The sequence below is a fragment of the Abrus precatorius genome, unplaced genomic scaffold (assembly GCF_003935025.1).
Source record: "Abrus precatorius isolate BTA unplaced genomic scaffold, Abrus_2018 Scaffold10, whole genome shotgun sequence".
In the NCBI taxonomy this organism is placed as follows: Eukaryota; Viridiplantae; Streptophyta; class Magnoliopsida; order Fabales; family Fabaceae; genus Abrus; species Abrus precatorius.
Genome location: NW_020874292.1, coordinates 12,957,218 through 12,974,293, shown reverse-complemented (window position 1 = coordinate 12,974,293; position 17,076 = coordinate 12,957,218). Strand labels below are relative to the sequence as shown.

The 17,076-nt window shown below is 30.7% G+C and overlaps 1 protein-coding gene across 1 annotated transcript; it reads right to left on the bottom strand.

Annotated features, from left to right (window-relative positions):
* Positions 1 to 6,754: 6,754 nt before the first annotated feature.
* On the bottom strand, positions 6,755 to 9,051 carry LOC113852810 (protein EMBRYO DEFECTIVE 514-like). Its single transcript, XM_027483184.1, has 2 exons — positions 8,564 to 9,051; positions 6,755 to 7,306 (listed from the first exon to the last, which is right to left on the bottom strand). The coding sequence occupies exons 1-2, from the start codon at positions 8,921 to 8,923 to the stop codon at positions 6,968 to 6,970; spliced, it is 699 nt and encodes a 232-aa protein (XP_027338985.1). The 5' UTR covers positions 8,924 to 9,051; the 3' UTR covers positions 6,755 to 6,967.
* Between the last annotated feature and the right edge of the window lie 8,025 nt (positions 9,052 to 17,076).

The following is a 17,076-nucleotide window of genomic DNA, read 5'->3' as shown; positions in this document are numbered from 1 at the left end:
TGACATAGTATATCCACTAGCCACATATTAAGTATGCATCCAATTATGTAGGGTTCTGTTCATCACTATCTTAAGAATAATGTAAAAATATAATTTTTTGAAAATTACAGTAAAAATATATTAATAATAATAAAAATTATGCTTTAAAATAAAACCTTTTTTTATTAGTTAATCATTTTCCTTAAAAAAATAATTATCAAACGAATTGCTCTAAAATGTTGATTGACTGCATCCCAATTATTACTAACATTGGAGAAAAGTAGATAAAATACGGCTACTTAATCCTTTTTTTTCCGATCATATTTCATACGGCTAATTAATTTCTGCGTTTAATTTCAAGATTCAACTGAAACCCAAGGAAATGGAATTGAACTTTTTATTTCCATGGTGATGTGTAACGTAACGGACGCATCAACTAATTCTCTATAATCACTATTAAATTTCAGTTTTAAAGATCATGATGTGAATCCTCAGTTCATAATTTAATGTTTTACATTTGAAGAAATTAATTGAATAATTATATCCCTTTAATACGAAAGAACTCTGTAATGTAAAACATTTACTTCCGATACATTTACTTAGTGTAACATCCGTTTTGTTTATAGTATTTTTAAAATGCAATTATTTTTAGTTAAGAGATATGTTTTGAAAGAATTGAATATTAACTATGTAAATTTATTCAAAAATAAAAACGAAGAGTAAGTTATTTTAGTGTTTTTTAATTCTTCAAATTAAAAAAAAAAGGTAAAGTTGATCTTACCGTTATAAGCTTTTTTTGCCTTATTAGAGTTAGTTTTTAAAAAAATTACTTAAATAGGATAAAGTAAAAATAATTATCCTATCTAAGGTGCCGAATGACAAGTGGTAAGAGTGTCGTCCTTTCTTTGAACAATATTTATTATTTTATATTAAAAATTTGCAAGTGTAGTCTATTTTAGTATTGACACTTACAATGACATGACAATTTTGCACTGTGTCAACTTACATAGGGACAAAACTAACTTGCAGATGATACATGTTATGCAACGAAACTTGTGTAGTCCATAATTGGGACAATTTTTGTGTCCTCTGGGTCAGGGCTGATTTTAATGTCATCCATCTCAAAGACGACTCAAATGTTGTCCAAATAGGGACCATTTTCGTGTGACTTCCAGTTCTCCATTTCTTTCACTAGATAAAAATGTTGATATATTCTTTTGTCTAATTTTGGACCTTATAAACACCTAACAAAATTTACAATGACAACCATGAAAGTGGTGGAAGAGAGAAATCCAGGTTAGGTTAAACTTTATATTTATATTTTTTTTTCATTAGCATAATATAATTCATAAGTTTATTTTATATTAAATAACTTATTTATTTAAGAATAAATAATATATATATATATTCTGAGTGTTACAATTTTAATTATTTTATTTGATTTTTTATATTAAAAATTATTTATTATTTGTAGATAAAATATTTTTTGTGTGTAAAAGCAGGATGTATATCTTAAGTTGTTGATAACTTAATTATTTCTAATAATATGTAATTGGTTATAAATTATTTGAATACTATTCTTTAAATTAAAGTTGGAATATATAATGAAAATTTTTCGTAATAAGTGCTGAGACCTAAATAAAGGGTTATAGATTTTATAAAATGTTATGTTTGAAAATAGTAAATATAAAATGTAATGTAAAAATTAGTAGTTTAAATTTTTGTAATTACAAATTAATTTTTGATTTAATTGTTTTAATAATAAATATAAAATCATTGTATTATAAATTAATTTATGATAACCAATTATTTTGAATGTAACATGAATAAAATTGTGATTATATTATATTTAAATGGTATAATGTATGAAGGAAATGAGAGAATAACTCTCAAATGGGAGAAAAAGATTATTAAGATAGAATATGTTGAAATTAACTCCTCCTCCATTGCTAGCAAGTATAAAATGACTCCTCCTCACTTTTAAATTCTCACCTTTAAAACCAGGTTACATCCATTCTAAATATACTCGAATACGTAAATAAATTGATAATGCAATAATGAACTATTTCTGGAGCTTAAATTTAAAATCTTACTATACAATGAAGATGATGTCATCTAAAATAAAATTTTAAACTATGATGATTAATTTTTATTTTTAATTTAATAATTCTTATTCAATAATAACTTTGTTTCTTAAAAATTATAAATTTAATTTTAAATATGTAATATTTTAAATAAATCTGATGAAAAAATTGTTATGTTTTTATAATTATTTTTTTATGAAGATAATCTTTTTTTATCTATCTATAATTATTATATTATTTTTCATATTTTACATTTCTTATTATATAACTGTATATGTAGTTTTTTATCAATAATTTTTTTATAAAATATCCTATTTACTCCTTTTCAATAACAATTAAAAATTATTTCTACTACGTTTAATATTATTGTTTCACAAATATTTTTTAAATTTGTTAATCTACCATCGAAATACAAAATTTATTATTTCTCCTACATTAAATATTTATTATTTCTACTGCATTTCATTTTTTTTTTCATTAACATGTTTTTCAATAACAATTTATTTTATTATTTAATGTTTATAATTATTAAATTTAATTCAGTTAATTTTAAATTAATGCATCCTTTAAACCAACAAATTATAAACAATAAAAACTATATCATTCAATTTCTAAAAAAAATTAAGCTGATATTTTAATTTATACAAGCACTAAATCTATATAATATATATTCTATAAAAAATAAAATTAAAAAAATGCACCTCCATCAAGCTTGGTCTAGGAATCTCTCCTTTCCTGCTTTATATTTTTTGTAATGTCAAGAACACGGCGTCTCCTCGCCACAAAAGCCTCACTTGGACTAACATTTCAACATTAGATACATGCGGTCCAAACAAAAAGCACATTTAAGTTAAAATATATTTACATTATTATTTCTTTTACCTTTTACAATGTCACAAAAATGATTTAACCAGAAAAATTGAATACCAAAATCTGTAATATGTTGTTTTTTTTTTGTCAGCAACACAACTAAAGGGAAAATTGTAAAGAAGACCAACGGAGAAGGAGGAGAAAGAAGAAAAAGGTAGTCGCGCTGTGTAATCATTTGGCTTATTGCTAAATGAACCAATTAAAAGAGTGTTGTCTCTTATTACACTGACACCACTTGTCCGACTCTCTAAGATCGATTTAGCCATATGTTCTCTATCTTCCCTTAACTATGGATGAATTTTGAATCTTTTTAAATTTTTTTTCTATTTTTACGATACACACGTGTCACAAAAATACAAACATCGTCTTTATTTTAGACAATTCTTTATTTTAGTGTTTAACTATTTTGGACGACACTCTTGTCACTTGTCATTCCCCACCCTAGATAGGAAAATTATTTTTGTAAAACTCTGATCAAGTATTTTTTTAAGTCAACCCTAGTTAAGCAAAATAAAACCACTGTTATATTTTATTTTAAGTTCTAAAATTTTTACTTTTTTAACTCAACATCTTTACAGATGAAGCAATTAAATTAAACTTCCTAGCAAAAATTTACCAATCAGAATATCAAATTTCTCTCAAAGTAAAAGATAATATATATATATAATTATTTCCTCTTCAAACTCTTATTTATATCTTATAAAATCCTTTAAATTTTTAATTTATAAAGTTTTAAATTTATTTAGCTAAATTTTAATTTTAAAAAAAATTAGTATTTTAATTATTTAAAAAAAATTGCTTTACTTTTATTTTTATTTCATATTGATAGTTTAATTTTTAAACATCAATCCACAAATTCTTTTCATTAACTAGCATGTGGAGGGGGATTCACAATGGTGGTTGGAGGATGATGATTCTCATGGCAGCGGGGTACAAGTTAGGAGAACAAGGTGACGATGCAGTATGGCTCTAGTTTGATAGTGATTCAATGTTTCAAAGATACACACATGATGAACGAACCGGAAGCGGCAATATCAGAGCGATGGTTGATGACCCATGTCGTCACTGCAGCAATTTTGCTTGATGTGGTTGGGTCACAAGTAACATCAGGGTTATGTTATGGTGGTGGCTAAGTACTACTAGTCAATGGCTGGTTGGGTTTTTTATTGCTCTTATGGTAATCGAATGCATAAGGTGGTGGTAATTGTTGTTAAAACATGAAGTTTAGTTCTTTGGTTAGCTGGAAGGAAGGTGTTGCGAAGAAAGAGTGTTTCTATGTGTGAGTTTTTTATCTTTTTTTTTTTGGTCTATAATCATGAGTTTAGAATTAACCAGAAGCTAACGGTACTCTCAAGAGTAATCAAACCATCCTAAAAGGATATTTTACTGCTACATAATAAAACATTACAAATTAAAACATTCTAGCAAAAAATGTCAAACTAATTAACAAAAACAAAAGAAAAAATCACAGCTTTAGAGCTCTGACTATCTTCTCTAAAATATAAGTGTTAACTCATTTTCTTCTTTACATTGTTTTTGTTTTCTTGACCTAAGCAGTTCTTCTTTAGGTTGTGTTTCAAATGCATTCAAGTATGATTTAGGCCCTTAATTTGCCACATGAGAACTGAAAATCAAAGATATGAAAAACAAAAAGCCAAAGACAAAAGAGCTGAACATGAGGAGAAGAGGAGACAAAGATGCTAAGGCGAGGGAGGTGCATGGTGGGAGGAATAAAGGGAGTGAGCAGAGGAAGAAATGAAACACATAAGAAAGGAAAGGTGAGCAGAGGCAAGAAAAATCAAAGACAAAGATAAGAAAATGAAGCAAGGAAGTACGTGAAGGTAGAAGAAAGAATGTGAAGGAGAAAAAGAAAAGACTGTCACCAAAGAGAGAAGCTCCCATCTAAGAGAGAAAGAAGCCCACCAAAAATGGGCAGAGAACCCTACGATGTAGGGAGAGAAGACTCCCATGAGAGGTGGGTGGCTCTCAATATTATATTTTGATATAATATTTTTATTTAAGATTTATTATCGTTATGCTTCTTTAATAATTTTTTAACTCACCAAAGATCAATAGATCCTAACAAAAGAGCTATGCAGGGAAAAAATTGAAGAATAAATAAATAACAACTTAAAAATAAAGAGTAAATGAATATTAATTAGAATTTATTGAAATTAAGCGTTAAATTTGTACATTTATGTTATTTAATTATTTTTTATAAAATAAAAGATTAATCAATTAAAATTTTTTATTCAGTAAATTAACTTTATAAATTTTCATTAAAAAATAAAATTATTAAATACTTTGTCGCGTTACTTTATTTTAATAGATAATATATTTTTAAAATATAAATAAATATTAAATTTTGAATAATGTATTTATAAATCTTTAAATTACATAAAATTTAATATATATATATATATATATATATATATAAAATAAAAGATAATATAAGATGATTTAAATTAAATTGATTAATTTTATATTGTATAAAAAGTTATTAAATAATATAATCATTTAAATTTAACACATGTATCAACTATCTCACATTTTAATTTCACTATAACATATTATAATATTTGATTTAGTAAATGATAATATTATTTATATTCTTATTTATAAAAAAATAACTATCAATATTTGGTTGTCCTCTAAAATATTAATAAGAAATACTTTTTTAAATATATTAATTGTTAAGTTGTTTTATACTTTTGAATATTATAAAATTTGTGTTATAGATGTGTCTACTATTCATTTATCAAAATAAATTTATTCATTTAATATATAACCCATTAATTTAAGTTTATTCTAAGTTTTTAACAAATTCTTTTGCATAATTAGTATTGACATGAAACTTATATCATTGTCAATTTAAACACATTTTTTTAAAAAGAAAGTAAATTAATCTTATAAGAATTACTTTAGTTTCTAATTATATAAAAATCTTATTTTAGTCTATAATTTAAAAAAAAATCACTTATTTTAAACCTTTATTCATTACTTTTACTACATAAAATCATATAGAGTTTAGTATCCTCTCTTAAACTATTTTTTATAATAGAATCAGTAATTTAGTTAAAAAAGATATTAATACTCTCTAACTTTTTAAAATTTAAAGGAATCACGACAATTAATCTAAAAGTATAAAATACTCTGTGAAGTTTACTAAGCATCTTTAATTATCATATAATATAATAAAAAAATTAAGAAGTCATTTTGCAAAGACAAAGATTAAAGTAAATTTTTTGTAAAATTAACTATTAAAATATCTATATTTGCAGTTCGAAAGACTAAAATTGTAGAAGTTCAATTTTAAACCACCAATCATTTCGTTGACATTGTAGAAGTTCAACACCAAAGTAAGGTGTTATAACAATGCCAAAATTGTACAAGATTGAAACTTAAAAGTCTACTAATACGTCTCAGCCAAATTAGCTAAGAGTAGTTCAAGACTCTACTCATTATTATCACAATGAACTTGGTTCATGAATCAAATAAACTAAACCAAAGCTTAAAATTGACCGAACTTGATCCAAGTAGTACTCAACTCATTTAGTTCATGAACTAGTTTGATCAACATATATCTTAACACAACATTTATTTATATTTGCAATAGTAAAATCAATTAGTTGAATTGAGTTTCTAACCAATCTAATGAACCAAATACATAAACTAACTTAATTCATTTGTTTCATAGTCTCATTTTGACATTTGGTTCATGTGATTCAAAGAGCTCTACCAAACAATTTATGAACTTGATTCGAGCCAAGTTCAAGCTATTCAAAGTTCGAGTCAAGTTTTAAACAAAACCATTTCTTATCATGCAAGACAAACTAATTCATTATAGCTAAGTTTGGCTCAGTTCGTTTCAAGCCATAATCAAAATGAGTCATGGTATAACCCAAATAGTTCACAAATTATAAATAACATCAAAATCTGAATTATAAAGTTATTAGCTGGAAACATGCCAACCAAATATACAAAAAACATTTTAAATCTCAGAATAAAACTCATACCTGCAGCAACTACTGTATTTAATGTCTCCACCTTCCACCTTTCCCATGACCATGCCCGCCTCCTCTTCCACTCTTCCCTCTGCCACCCTTTCCTCCATAATGCTTTCCTCCACCACCACTTAATGCCCTGTTCGCATCAGATTTCAAATGCATCTCTTCTGGTAAGGGAAGAATATGATCCACACACTTTCTGAAGCTAAAATCATCAACAGAGCCATCCTCCCTGATGAGGAAAAAGCACATGCTTTTGAAGGTAGGATGCTTGCGGATTTGGAAAGCACGAATATCTCCACCAATCTTTTTTTCAGGCTCTGCATGGCCTTTCTTAAGCAATTCCAACAACATGATATATTCATACTGACACACAAAACATGTCAACAAGGATTCAGTAAGAAGTCAACACAGGTTGTAGCTACTGCAACACCATGATATATTAACCAAGAAGTGAGAACAACATACTAAAACAGAACTGTGTTAAATCCCAATTTAAAGATTTAGTGGCCCCAAGCAATGTGTTTCATACAGTTCAATGCTTCAATCGTGACATTCAATATGCAGTGAAATTGAGTTGTCAGATCTAAGTTGGTGGAACCAAAATGTGAATTGAAAACCCATGCATTAAAACAGTTAAGGTCTTAAGGAAACTGACCCGTTTGATTTTGTTCAAGTTTTTTCTTTAAATTGTTTAATAAAATTATTTTAGAGAATTGTTTTGTAAAACAAATTAAAAACTGATGTGAGTACAATATAGTTACAGTTTGTATAGAAGTAGGGGGAGAAGAAAACGGAGTCAGGTTTGTATAGAAGTAGGGGGAGAAGAAAACGGAGTCAGGTTCTCCATATTTTAGTCTCTTTTTAAAACAAGAATAAAAAAAACATTACAAAGTTGTTAATAGAGTGATTAAGAAACACATCATCAAATAATTTATTTGTTTTATTCTTTTTCAAAATTAGAAATTGTTTTTAAAAACAGTTATCAAACAGGGCCTACATTACTTATAGTAACTCCGAAGATGGCTAGTGCATGTTTTGCTTGCAACAAGGCATGCATATTGCACATGGAAGCTAAACTGAATAGGGGACCCAAATTATACAGCCACGGCAATATCACTCTGTATTCAAAACTGCTTCAGTTTCTTGAAACTAGAGAGAAAACTTTGAGGCTCCAGAAGACACAACTTAAGAACCAATAGCTATCAGCGAAACCAGTGCAAGGGTAAGTCAAATCAATGAAAAACCAACATAAACACAACATGTGCACAATGCTATCCATAAGAGTAGAAAGGCCTTGCTTGCAGTTGAATATTCCAGAAATGCCAACAAATATACCCAGTAAACACAACAAGAACAACATCAACAGAAACAGAAGCCAGGAAACACCACAAGGGTTACCACATGTCAACAATGCTTAGATGGAAAAAGTAAATACATGTCAAAAGTGGCGGGACTATATATAATGGAAGGGTTTGTTTTCTGGACATTATTAGTTTATGAAATCATAATAATAGAGAATCAAATATCAATCCGCGTGACGTCCTAGAAACTATTAAACAAAGTAACAAATTCAATTAATTAAAAGGAATCACGCTGGGCATTAATAGAAATGAAACGCACCTTGTTAACATTGAGATATTGAGGCCAAGCATGAAGAAAGTTGTAGAAGTAATTGAACATCTCCGTGGAAGACCCAAAGCTCTTGGGTCCCAACTTCACAGAATCACACTCTTCCTTCCCTTCTTCTTCCTTTAATTTTTCTTCTTCGGTTTGCTCCAGTTTCTCTAATCGTTGTTCTTCCACTGACTTGTCGTCATCGACCTTCTGCTTCTTCGAAACGTCGTCGTCGTGGGAATCCTCTTCCTCCCTGGCACGCTTCGGGTTGGGATCGGCGCCGTTTTCGGCAGACTCGACGTCCATGTCAACGGTGGCGACGGGAGTGTTGGGATCAATGACCTCCGGTGCGGCCTCTTCAGCCATGGGTGGAAGACTAGGGTTTTGCGTGAATTCTAAAACCCTGGATTATGATTGAGGGTCGTGGCTTCAGAGTTGGGGGGACACTAACACTTGTAATGTGTGGGTTCCGGGTGAGACGTGGGGTCGTGTGTGGTTGTGGCGCGGTGTATTTCTAATTTTCACTCTATGGAGTTGCTTTTTTTTTTTTTGTTTTCCTTTTGGGCCCAATTGAAATCTTGCATAGTGTGGCCTGTATAGCTCCTCTGGCTCTATTTCATAATTTATTTATTTCTTATCGCAAGCTTTGTTATATTTTTTATATTTTTATTAACCTGTCTTAAGAAAAATAAATTTATTTATTTATTAACCTAAATTTTAAAATAATATACATATTTATTTTTTTAATATATTTTTATTTATATAAAATATTTATTTTATTGATTTATTTAAGGATAAAAAATTATTAATAAAAGATAAATGAATAAATTTAGCAAATAATTTTAATACAAACTAAAAAAATTAATTTTTTATTTTAGTTTTTATGTCTAGACATATAACTAATAGGTGTTGTCTATCATAAGTAGTGAGCAGTGTGGTGGACAGATGAGTTAAAATTTTGACTAATAATAGCATGTTTTCAAAGTTTTTATTTTTTCTTCAAGTCCTTAAAATATTTTAGATTACTAAAACATAAAAGTTTTATGTTAACAGAAGTACGTGGCATACTTGAAGCTAAACTTTTCATTCATGGCTCCGCTTGGGGTGGACCTACGAAGTTTTGGTGCATCATCGATGGACTAATCGACAACATGGCATTGATATAATATGAAAAACTAATAAACAACAATCAAAGTTTTAAAATTTGTAAGAAAGTTCTTAAGGGAAACCAATGAAAAACAATAAGGACATATAATTTATTATTGTTAATAATATAAGTGATTTTTATTTTGCAAGTTAGTTCTTGTATTAAATTCTGAAAAAAAAAAGTAAAAATTATAGATCAAGATATTCTTGTATTGTTGGAAGAAAGAGTGACAGAACATGGAAAAATATACTTTGATTTCGAGGATAAGAAAACCTTTAAATTATTAATTAAGAGAAAATTAATATGCAAATTCATTTTTTTTATTTCTTTAAATCCATGTACTTATACCATAATTATTCTTACTAATAGAAGATAAATAAAAAGCATAATAAAAAAAGATAACCAAAAAGTTAAAAATAAAAGACATAGCAGTTGTATCAAACTTTGTGACTTGACCAGAGTTCCTATCATCACCTTCTTCTATGGCCATTACCTTGTCCTTAAAGTGAAAGGAAGCACAATAAGGTCCCACTTTTTCCTAATGGTGTCATTAAGGGGGAGACCAAGTCATTGAACTAGCACTATCTTAGTAGGAGGGTTAGTGGAGTTGTCCCATTTAGAATCGAGGATGGAATCGCAAATGGTTGATTGTTAATTGCTTAGTGGTGGGAGACTAGTTAGACAATTGGATAAAAGGACTTGGTGGGGTTTCGATATTGAACAATGAAACAGGGTGGATTTTGGAGGTGGGGATAATAGTAGTTTATAGGCAATAGTCCCAAAACGTTCAATGACTTGGAAAGGACCATAGAATCGCTTAGATAGTTAATAGTGGGAGGTGCCAGAGGCAAAAAGTTGACAAAATAGTTTGAGCTTCACATAGATTCAATCTCCGACCGAGTACTAGACATTCCTTCTCTTAGCATCAGTAAAATGTTTCATGTTGGCTTGTGCTTTAGACGGTTGTCGAAGCAAGGTGGCATGGATGGATGCATAGGTCGATAAGAGGAAATATACAACATTCACGTTGGGGAAGCCTTGTATGTAATGTGAAATAGTGGGTGGAGGTTTGTCATAGATGACTTCATAAAGAGCGAGGCATGTGCCAAAGTGAATAGAAGTGTTGTAACATCATTCAACTAAAGCGAGAAACTTGGTCTATTGAGATGGTTTGTCATGGACAAAGGAGTGCAAATATTGCTTTAGGACACAATTAATAACTTCAGTCTAGCCATCAGTATGAGGACCTTTTTTTCATTGATTAATATCCCAAAGCATTGTGGAGTGTTACCCCTAATACATGGACCTTAGAAATTGGAAATTGTAGTTGGTTGATCAGTTGTATAGCAGAATGAAATCTGACAGTTTTGTTTCTTGTTCTCAGGATGTACCTTTCTCGTTATATTTATACTCTTTCTCTCTCTCTTTCTCTCTCTTGTAAACAGGTTTATCATTAGCACAATACAACATATGCAACTGCAAATTGGGAAGTCAATGTTGACTGGAAGTGTTCTTCATTGATAAAAATAATATACAAAATTTACATTTTATATGACATCCTTAATCTATTTTGAAGATAGAATAAATTCATCTAACATGTTTTAAAACTTATGAGCTTTGGTCTTTTATTATTATGACTTATGAGCTCACTATTGGTGAGGGACATTCATTGCAAACCAGCCTAATTTATAAACTGCTATTCAAATGCAAGACTTGTATGCCATTTCTTGATATAAACTTCTCTTATGAACATCTTGGAGACATAAAGCTATGGGAAATTAATCAATAATTTCCATCTTCAAAGACATTATTAGAATGTGGTACTATTAGCATGCTCACTAAAGTTCAAAAATGACATGACTGTGTTCAAAATAATAATTAAAAATAAAATGTTACAAAGTTAAAAAGTTGTGAGTAAATGTAAATTATTATGAGTTAAAGATCATAATTCTTTAGTTAAGGACAACTTGAGATTTATAGAGCAATTATTCTTCGATGTAAGTTAAAGGTTGTAATATCACTATTATAAATAGTGAATTATACTCATTTATTTGGTGAGTGATAATATAATAAAATTCTCCTATTATTATAATTCTTCTCTTTTATTTCTAACAAAGTGATATCAAGAGCTTAGTTCAATCTTGAGAATTCAGAGAAACACTTTGAGAGTTGAGAAATGACAAATAATGCCCTAAATTTATTTCAATTTTCACGTCTCACTAGAAGAAATTATAAAAATTGGTGTCAATGCATGAAGGTCTTACTAGGATCTCAAGATGCTAGGGAGATTGTAAAGAAATGTTATAATAAGCCTCAAGATTAGGCTATTTTGTCACAAAATGAGAAAGACACTTTGATGAAACAAAAGAAAAAAGATCAACAAGCACTTGCATTTATCCATCAAGGCTTAGATTAAGCCATGTTTGAGGTAGTGTCTAATGCAACCACCTCTAAAGAAGCTTAAGAGATTTTGACAACAAATCTTGAAGGGGTTGACAAGGTCAAAAAGGTGCGTTTACAAACTCTATGAAAGGAGTTTGAATCATTGCGTATGAAGGAATCTAAGCCTATTTTAAATTTTGGTAATAGAGTAATGGTTATTATAAAGTAAATGAAACGATATGGAGAAAAGGTGAAAGATGTTCGCTTAGTAGAAAAAATACTTCGCTCATTAACCACAAAGTTTGACTATTATTGAAGGATGAGTCAAAAGATTTAGACTCGATGTCTGTTGATGGGTTCACTTCAAGCCTATAAAACTAAATATAATCAAAGACAAGAAGAGTCTTTGCAGTAAGTCCTTAAAACTAAAGTCTCTTTGAAAGAAAGTGGAGGAGAAAAAAAATAACAAGGACGTGAACGTGAACGTGCAATAGGACATGGTTGTGGTCAAGGAAGAGGAAGAAGAGGAGGAAAATGAGATCATGATAATTCTCACAATTATAAAGATAATTATCAACCCACCAGAGGTCATGGAAGAAGAAGTGACAAAGGCAATTTTGGTAGGACAAATGAAAAGAGGTATGATAAATCTAATGTTAAATGTTTCAATTGCCACAAATATAGTCATTACTCTTTGGAGTGTAGAACAAATGCTAAAGATAAGGCCAACCTTATTGGAAGAAATAAGAAGATGAAGAGACAACATTATTACTAGAACCTAACAATAAAGAGAAAGGTGACAAATGCTTATAGTATCTTGACAATGAAGTTAGTAATAACATGTGCGATTACAAGAAAAAGTCTGTAGAGTTTAATGATAAGGTGAAAGGAAATGTTTTGATAAATCCATATTTTATTAGTATTTTAGTCAACTTTATAGCATGTTTCTGATAACAAAGTAATATGAGAAAGCCAAAAATCCCATAAAAATGTGAAGTATTTAATTTAATTCAGTTCTTATGAAATAATTCAAATTGTTTTGATTTTTTTGTAGATCCTTTGTGAAATGTTGCTGATTGAAATAAGTTTTGTAGGAAGTTCTAAGCTAAGAGTCTTGAGGATAAGGTTTTCAGAAGAGAAATTGGACAAAAGTGGCAACTCTAGACACAGAGTGGAAAAATAAAGGATAAGTGTTGGGCGTAGCTACTATTTGCAAGAAAAGTGACTACTTTTACATGGCATTATCACTATTTTCATAAATAGTGATTGTTCTAGAACCTGTGATAAAGAAGAAAGTTAGGCGTCAATATTTTCTACATAAAAAGGTAGTAACGCAGAAGAATGAAGTTATGTGTGTTCACTATTTTCACAAATAGTAGCCACGCGCAAGTCTGGGTAAAGAGATGAAGCTGCAAGTGGCTACTTTCCTTGCCAATAGTGGTAACCCGCATTGTAGCATCTTAAATTTAATTTCAATTAAATAATAATTTTGCAAATCGGATAACCAAATTTTCATAAAAGATTTCAAAATAAGTGAAGGGTTACAAATTAATATTAGATAACTGCTACAGGACTAGTTCGATTACAACAATTTCAAAATAAAATCTAAGTCAAATAGCAGTTTATCCATTCCTTCGCTGAGTCCGATGTTGATCGTCTTGATTACCTAAAAAATGAATGTAAGGGTGAGCACTCTACACTACCCAAAACATATAGTCAACATAGAGTCTCACATCCAGCACATTTCCAATCTATTAGACAAATACAATCACATATAACATTTCACATATATAAGTACAATACACAAACTCGTGCATACGCACACCAGTCACACTTACTGTGGCACTGTGATCACAAATTTTCACTATGAATGGTCGCCGGTTACCCTCGTCTCACGGATACCACGTGGGCAGTCACGGGTCGCTCAGCAAAGGTAATGGTCAGAGGTCTAGTCAGGAAGAGAGTGTGTGGCCCGTGGTGCACCCGTTCCACAGTCGGTGTCACCACCACTCTCCCTTCCCCAAGGTATTTCTACCGTCCTCATCTTCCACACCCTCAGTGTATCGCTGAACCATTCACAGCACATTACAACAGCGCTAACACGCTCATTCACACATATATTCCATTCACGCATGCAATAATCATGCTTACACACGGTACTAGGCCCACATTCATTTTACATTACACGACACATAGCCAATATTCATCTATATTACACGGCCCTCGGGCCCATATTTGTTCACAATATTCATTAATTCATCTATCAATGGCATTCCATCACACACAATTTTTCCCACAGGGCCTAACTATTCCAGCACACATCATAATGCACACCAATTTCCATCAAACACACCATTTCTACTTCCTATCTCAGCCACATTGCATTAATCAACAAAAGACACAAGAATTATAATACATTGAGATAGGGTAGAGTCCCCCCTTACCTTGGATTGAAGACCCACACTCAGATTCAACCACGGACGTGCTCTCTACACAGATTTCGGCCAAAAACACATGGAAGAACTCCATGAGAATCCAAGGAAACCCAGAAAAAGAGAAAAGGGGATGAGAAACGGAACCCTAACCATTAAAACTCACCTCCAAGCGTTCCCCACATGGATTCAACATTCAATCAAGCTCTCGAATGGCTTTGGAGGCAATTTAATCAGTGGAAAAGGGTTCTGTGTCTAGGGATTCGAAGGGATTTTTGAGAAATAATTTCTTAAACCCTAAACCCCCTTTAAATCTTTTTTTGGTCGCGACACTCTTGCTACAACGAGATATTCTCATTGCAGCGACGCCCTCTGTCGCCACAGCGAAAATCTCAGACGAAATTGCACTCTGATTTCTACAAAATCTCGCTACACGAGACTACACTCAGAAATGCACCCCAAACTGTCATTCTCTCGCTACAGCGAGAAGGTGACAGTTCTGGTCCTTCCTCCCAGGGCCCTCTCTCTCGCTGTAGCGAGAACAACCTAGTATCATGCCCTGCACTTAGGCATTTAGCCCATTTTCAGCCCAACCAGTCATTCATACACACACACACACATAAACACACACACACACACACACACACACATATATATATATATATACATATTCACAACATATATCTAAAAATACACACGCATATATATATATATATATATATATATATTTAGATATATATTTAGATTTATATAATTAACAATAATTAATATTACAAAATTAGGGGTGTTACATGCATGACCAACATGTAAAACAACCTTTGTGTTGCTACTATTTTCATAAATAGTGGTGTTCCAAAGAAGAGATTTAGGAGAGAACTTGCGCGTGCCTACTTTCTGCATAAATAGTGGCAACGCGCAAGTCTTATGCAGTATTTCACCTCTGCATTTCTACTATTTATGAAAATAGTGATTGTCTAGACTTGAAACCTCAACACAAACCTTCTGAGTGGCTACTTTTCTTGTAAATAGTAACTATGTCAGAAAGGTGAGAAATACTATAAATACTTTCTAAGCTCATAATTTTGGGATCTTTTGTCATTTTTTGTTTTTCATTCATTCTTATACCTTAAGAGAGTCAGGGAAAGAGATTTGGTGCAACTTTCAAGTTCTGAATACTAAGGAATCAGATTGAGGATTGGAATCATGAAGATGTTCTTTTGCTCTTCTCCTTCTTCTCTTTCTTTGTCTCTTCCATTTGTAATGTGCTTCTAAACTTCTTTTATTAAGGATCTATGGATCCGAATTTGATGTTATGACTTGGTTTTGTATCTGAACCTTGAGTTTTGGGTTGGATTGAACAATTAATTCTGTCATTAATGCAATTATTAGATTAATCATTCAATTGAATTGAACCTACAGAAGCTTTCATCAATGGAAATTGAGTTAGTTTTTTGGATTTGAATTAATTGCCAAGATTGTTGGTAACTTAGGGATAAGTGTTAATAATTTTGTAATTCTATAATTTTCAATACTTAATGCAATGTTTAATTGAATTACATTTAAGGGATTAGGTAGTCAGATTAAGCACTAGGATTGTTGAATCAAGGGATTGATTTTTGGTCAAATTACTGAAATTGATTATCAACTAATCAAAATACTTAAGTGTTCATAACCTAATCAAGTTGTAACTGAAAATTTGGTAAAGTAGTCCCTAACTACATTCCATATACCTTTGTAATCTCAAATTTGTAATTTTGTTTCACTGCCTTTTTACAATTTTCTACATAATAAGATTTGGTTAATACATGTTCAATTGCTTGTGACATGTTTCCTTTGGAGATTCTTCTAAGGTGCAAATTCACGAAAAAGGTACCATTTTAATTTATTTTAAAGATGGTATTTACTGATAAGTCTGTAATTAGGTCCTCATTTACAGCCCATATATTCATATTTGACTTTTATTTTATTTAGATTTTACACTAATTTATATATTAATTGTGCAGTTTGGTATAAAGACGCCGCAAGTGGATTTTTGGTTCATTCTGGGCGCAAATTGATGGAAGATTAGAGCTTCGCAGCAGTCAGCACGTCCAGACCCATTCAACAAGCACGGGAGGTGCTTGGAGCCCATGCACGGTCGTGCTAAAGACCTTGCACAGTCGTGCTTATCTGCGAAAAGCCTTATTATCAAGAGTCTTTAGGGTTTTGCAAACCCTATTAAAAGGAGATCTCAAGCATCGTAAAAGGGAACCGTTTTTATCTTGGCTTTGTCTCGAGAATACATCTAATCTCATCTCTCTTGCACGGGATCCTTGGCAAATGTTTGGCGAGACTTGGAACTTCAAGCGATCGTACTTGAAGACCGGGAACATATCTCATACTCTAGTTTGATATTTCTTTTGATTATGACTTTGTTTATGATTGTTTTAGTTCTTTTCTTTAGCATGAGTAACTAAGTCCATAGCTAGGGCTATGGAAACTATTGTTCATGAATTTATAAAGTTTTGACGTTTGAATCTAAATTTGATTTCCGTTTCGTGATTAGATTTTATCCTATT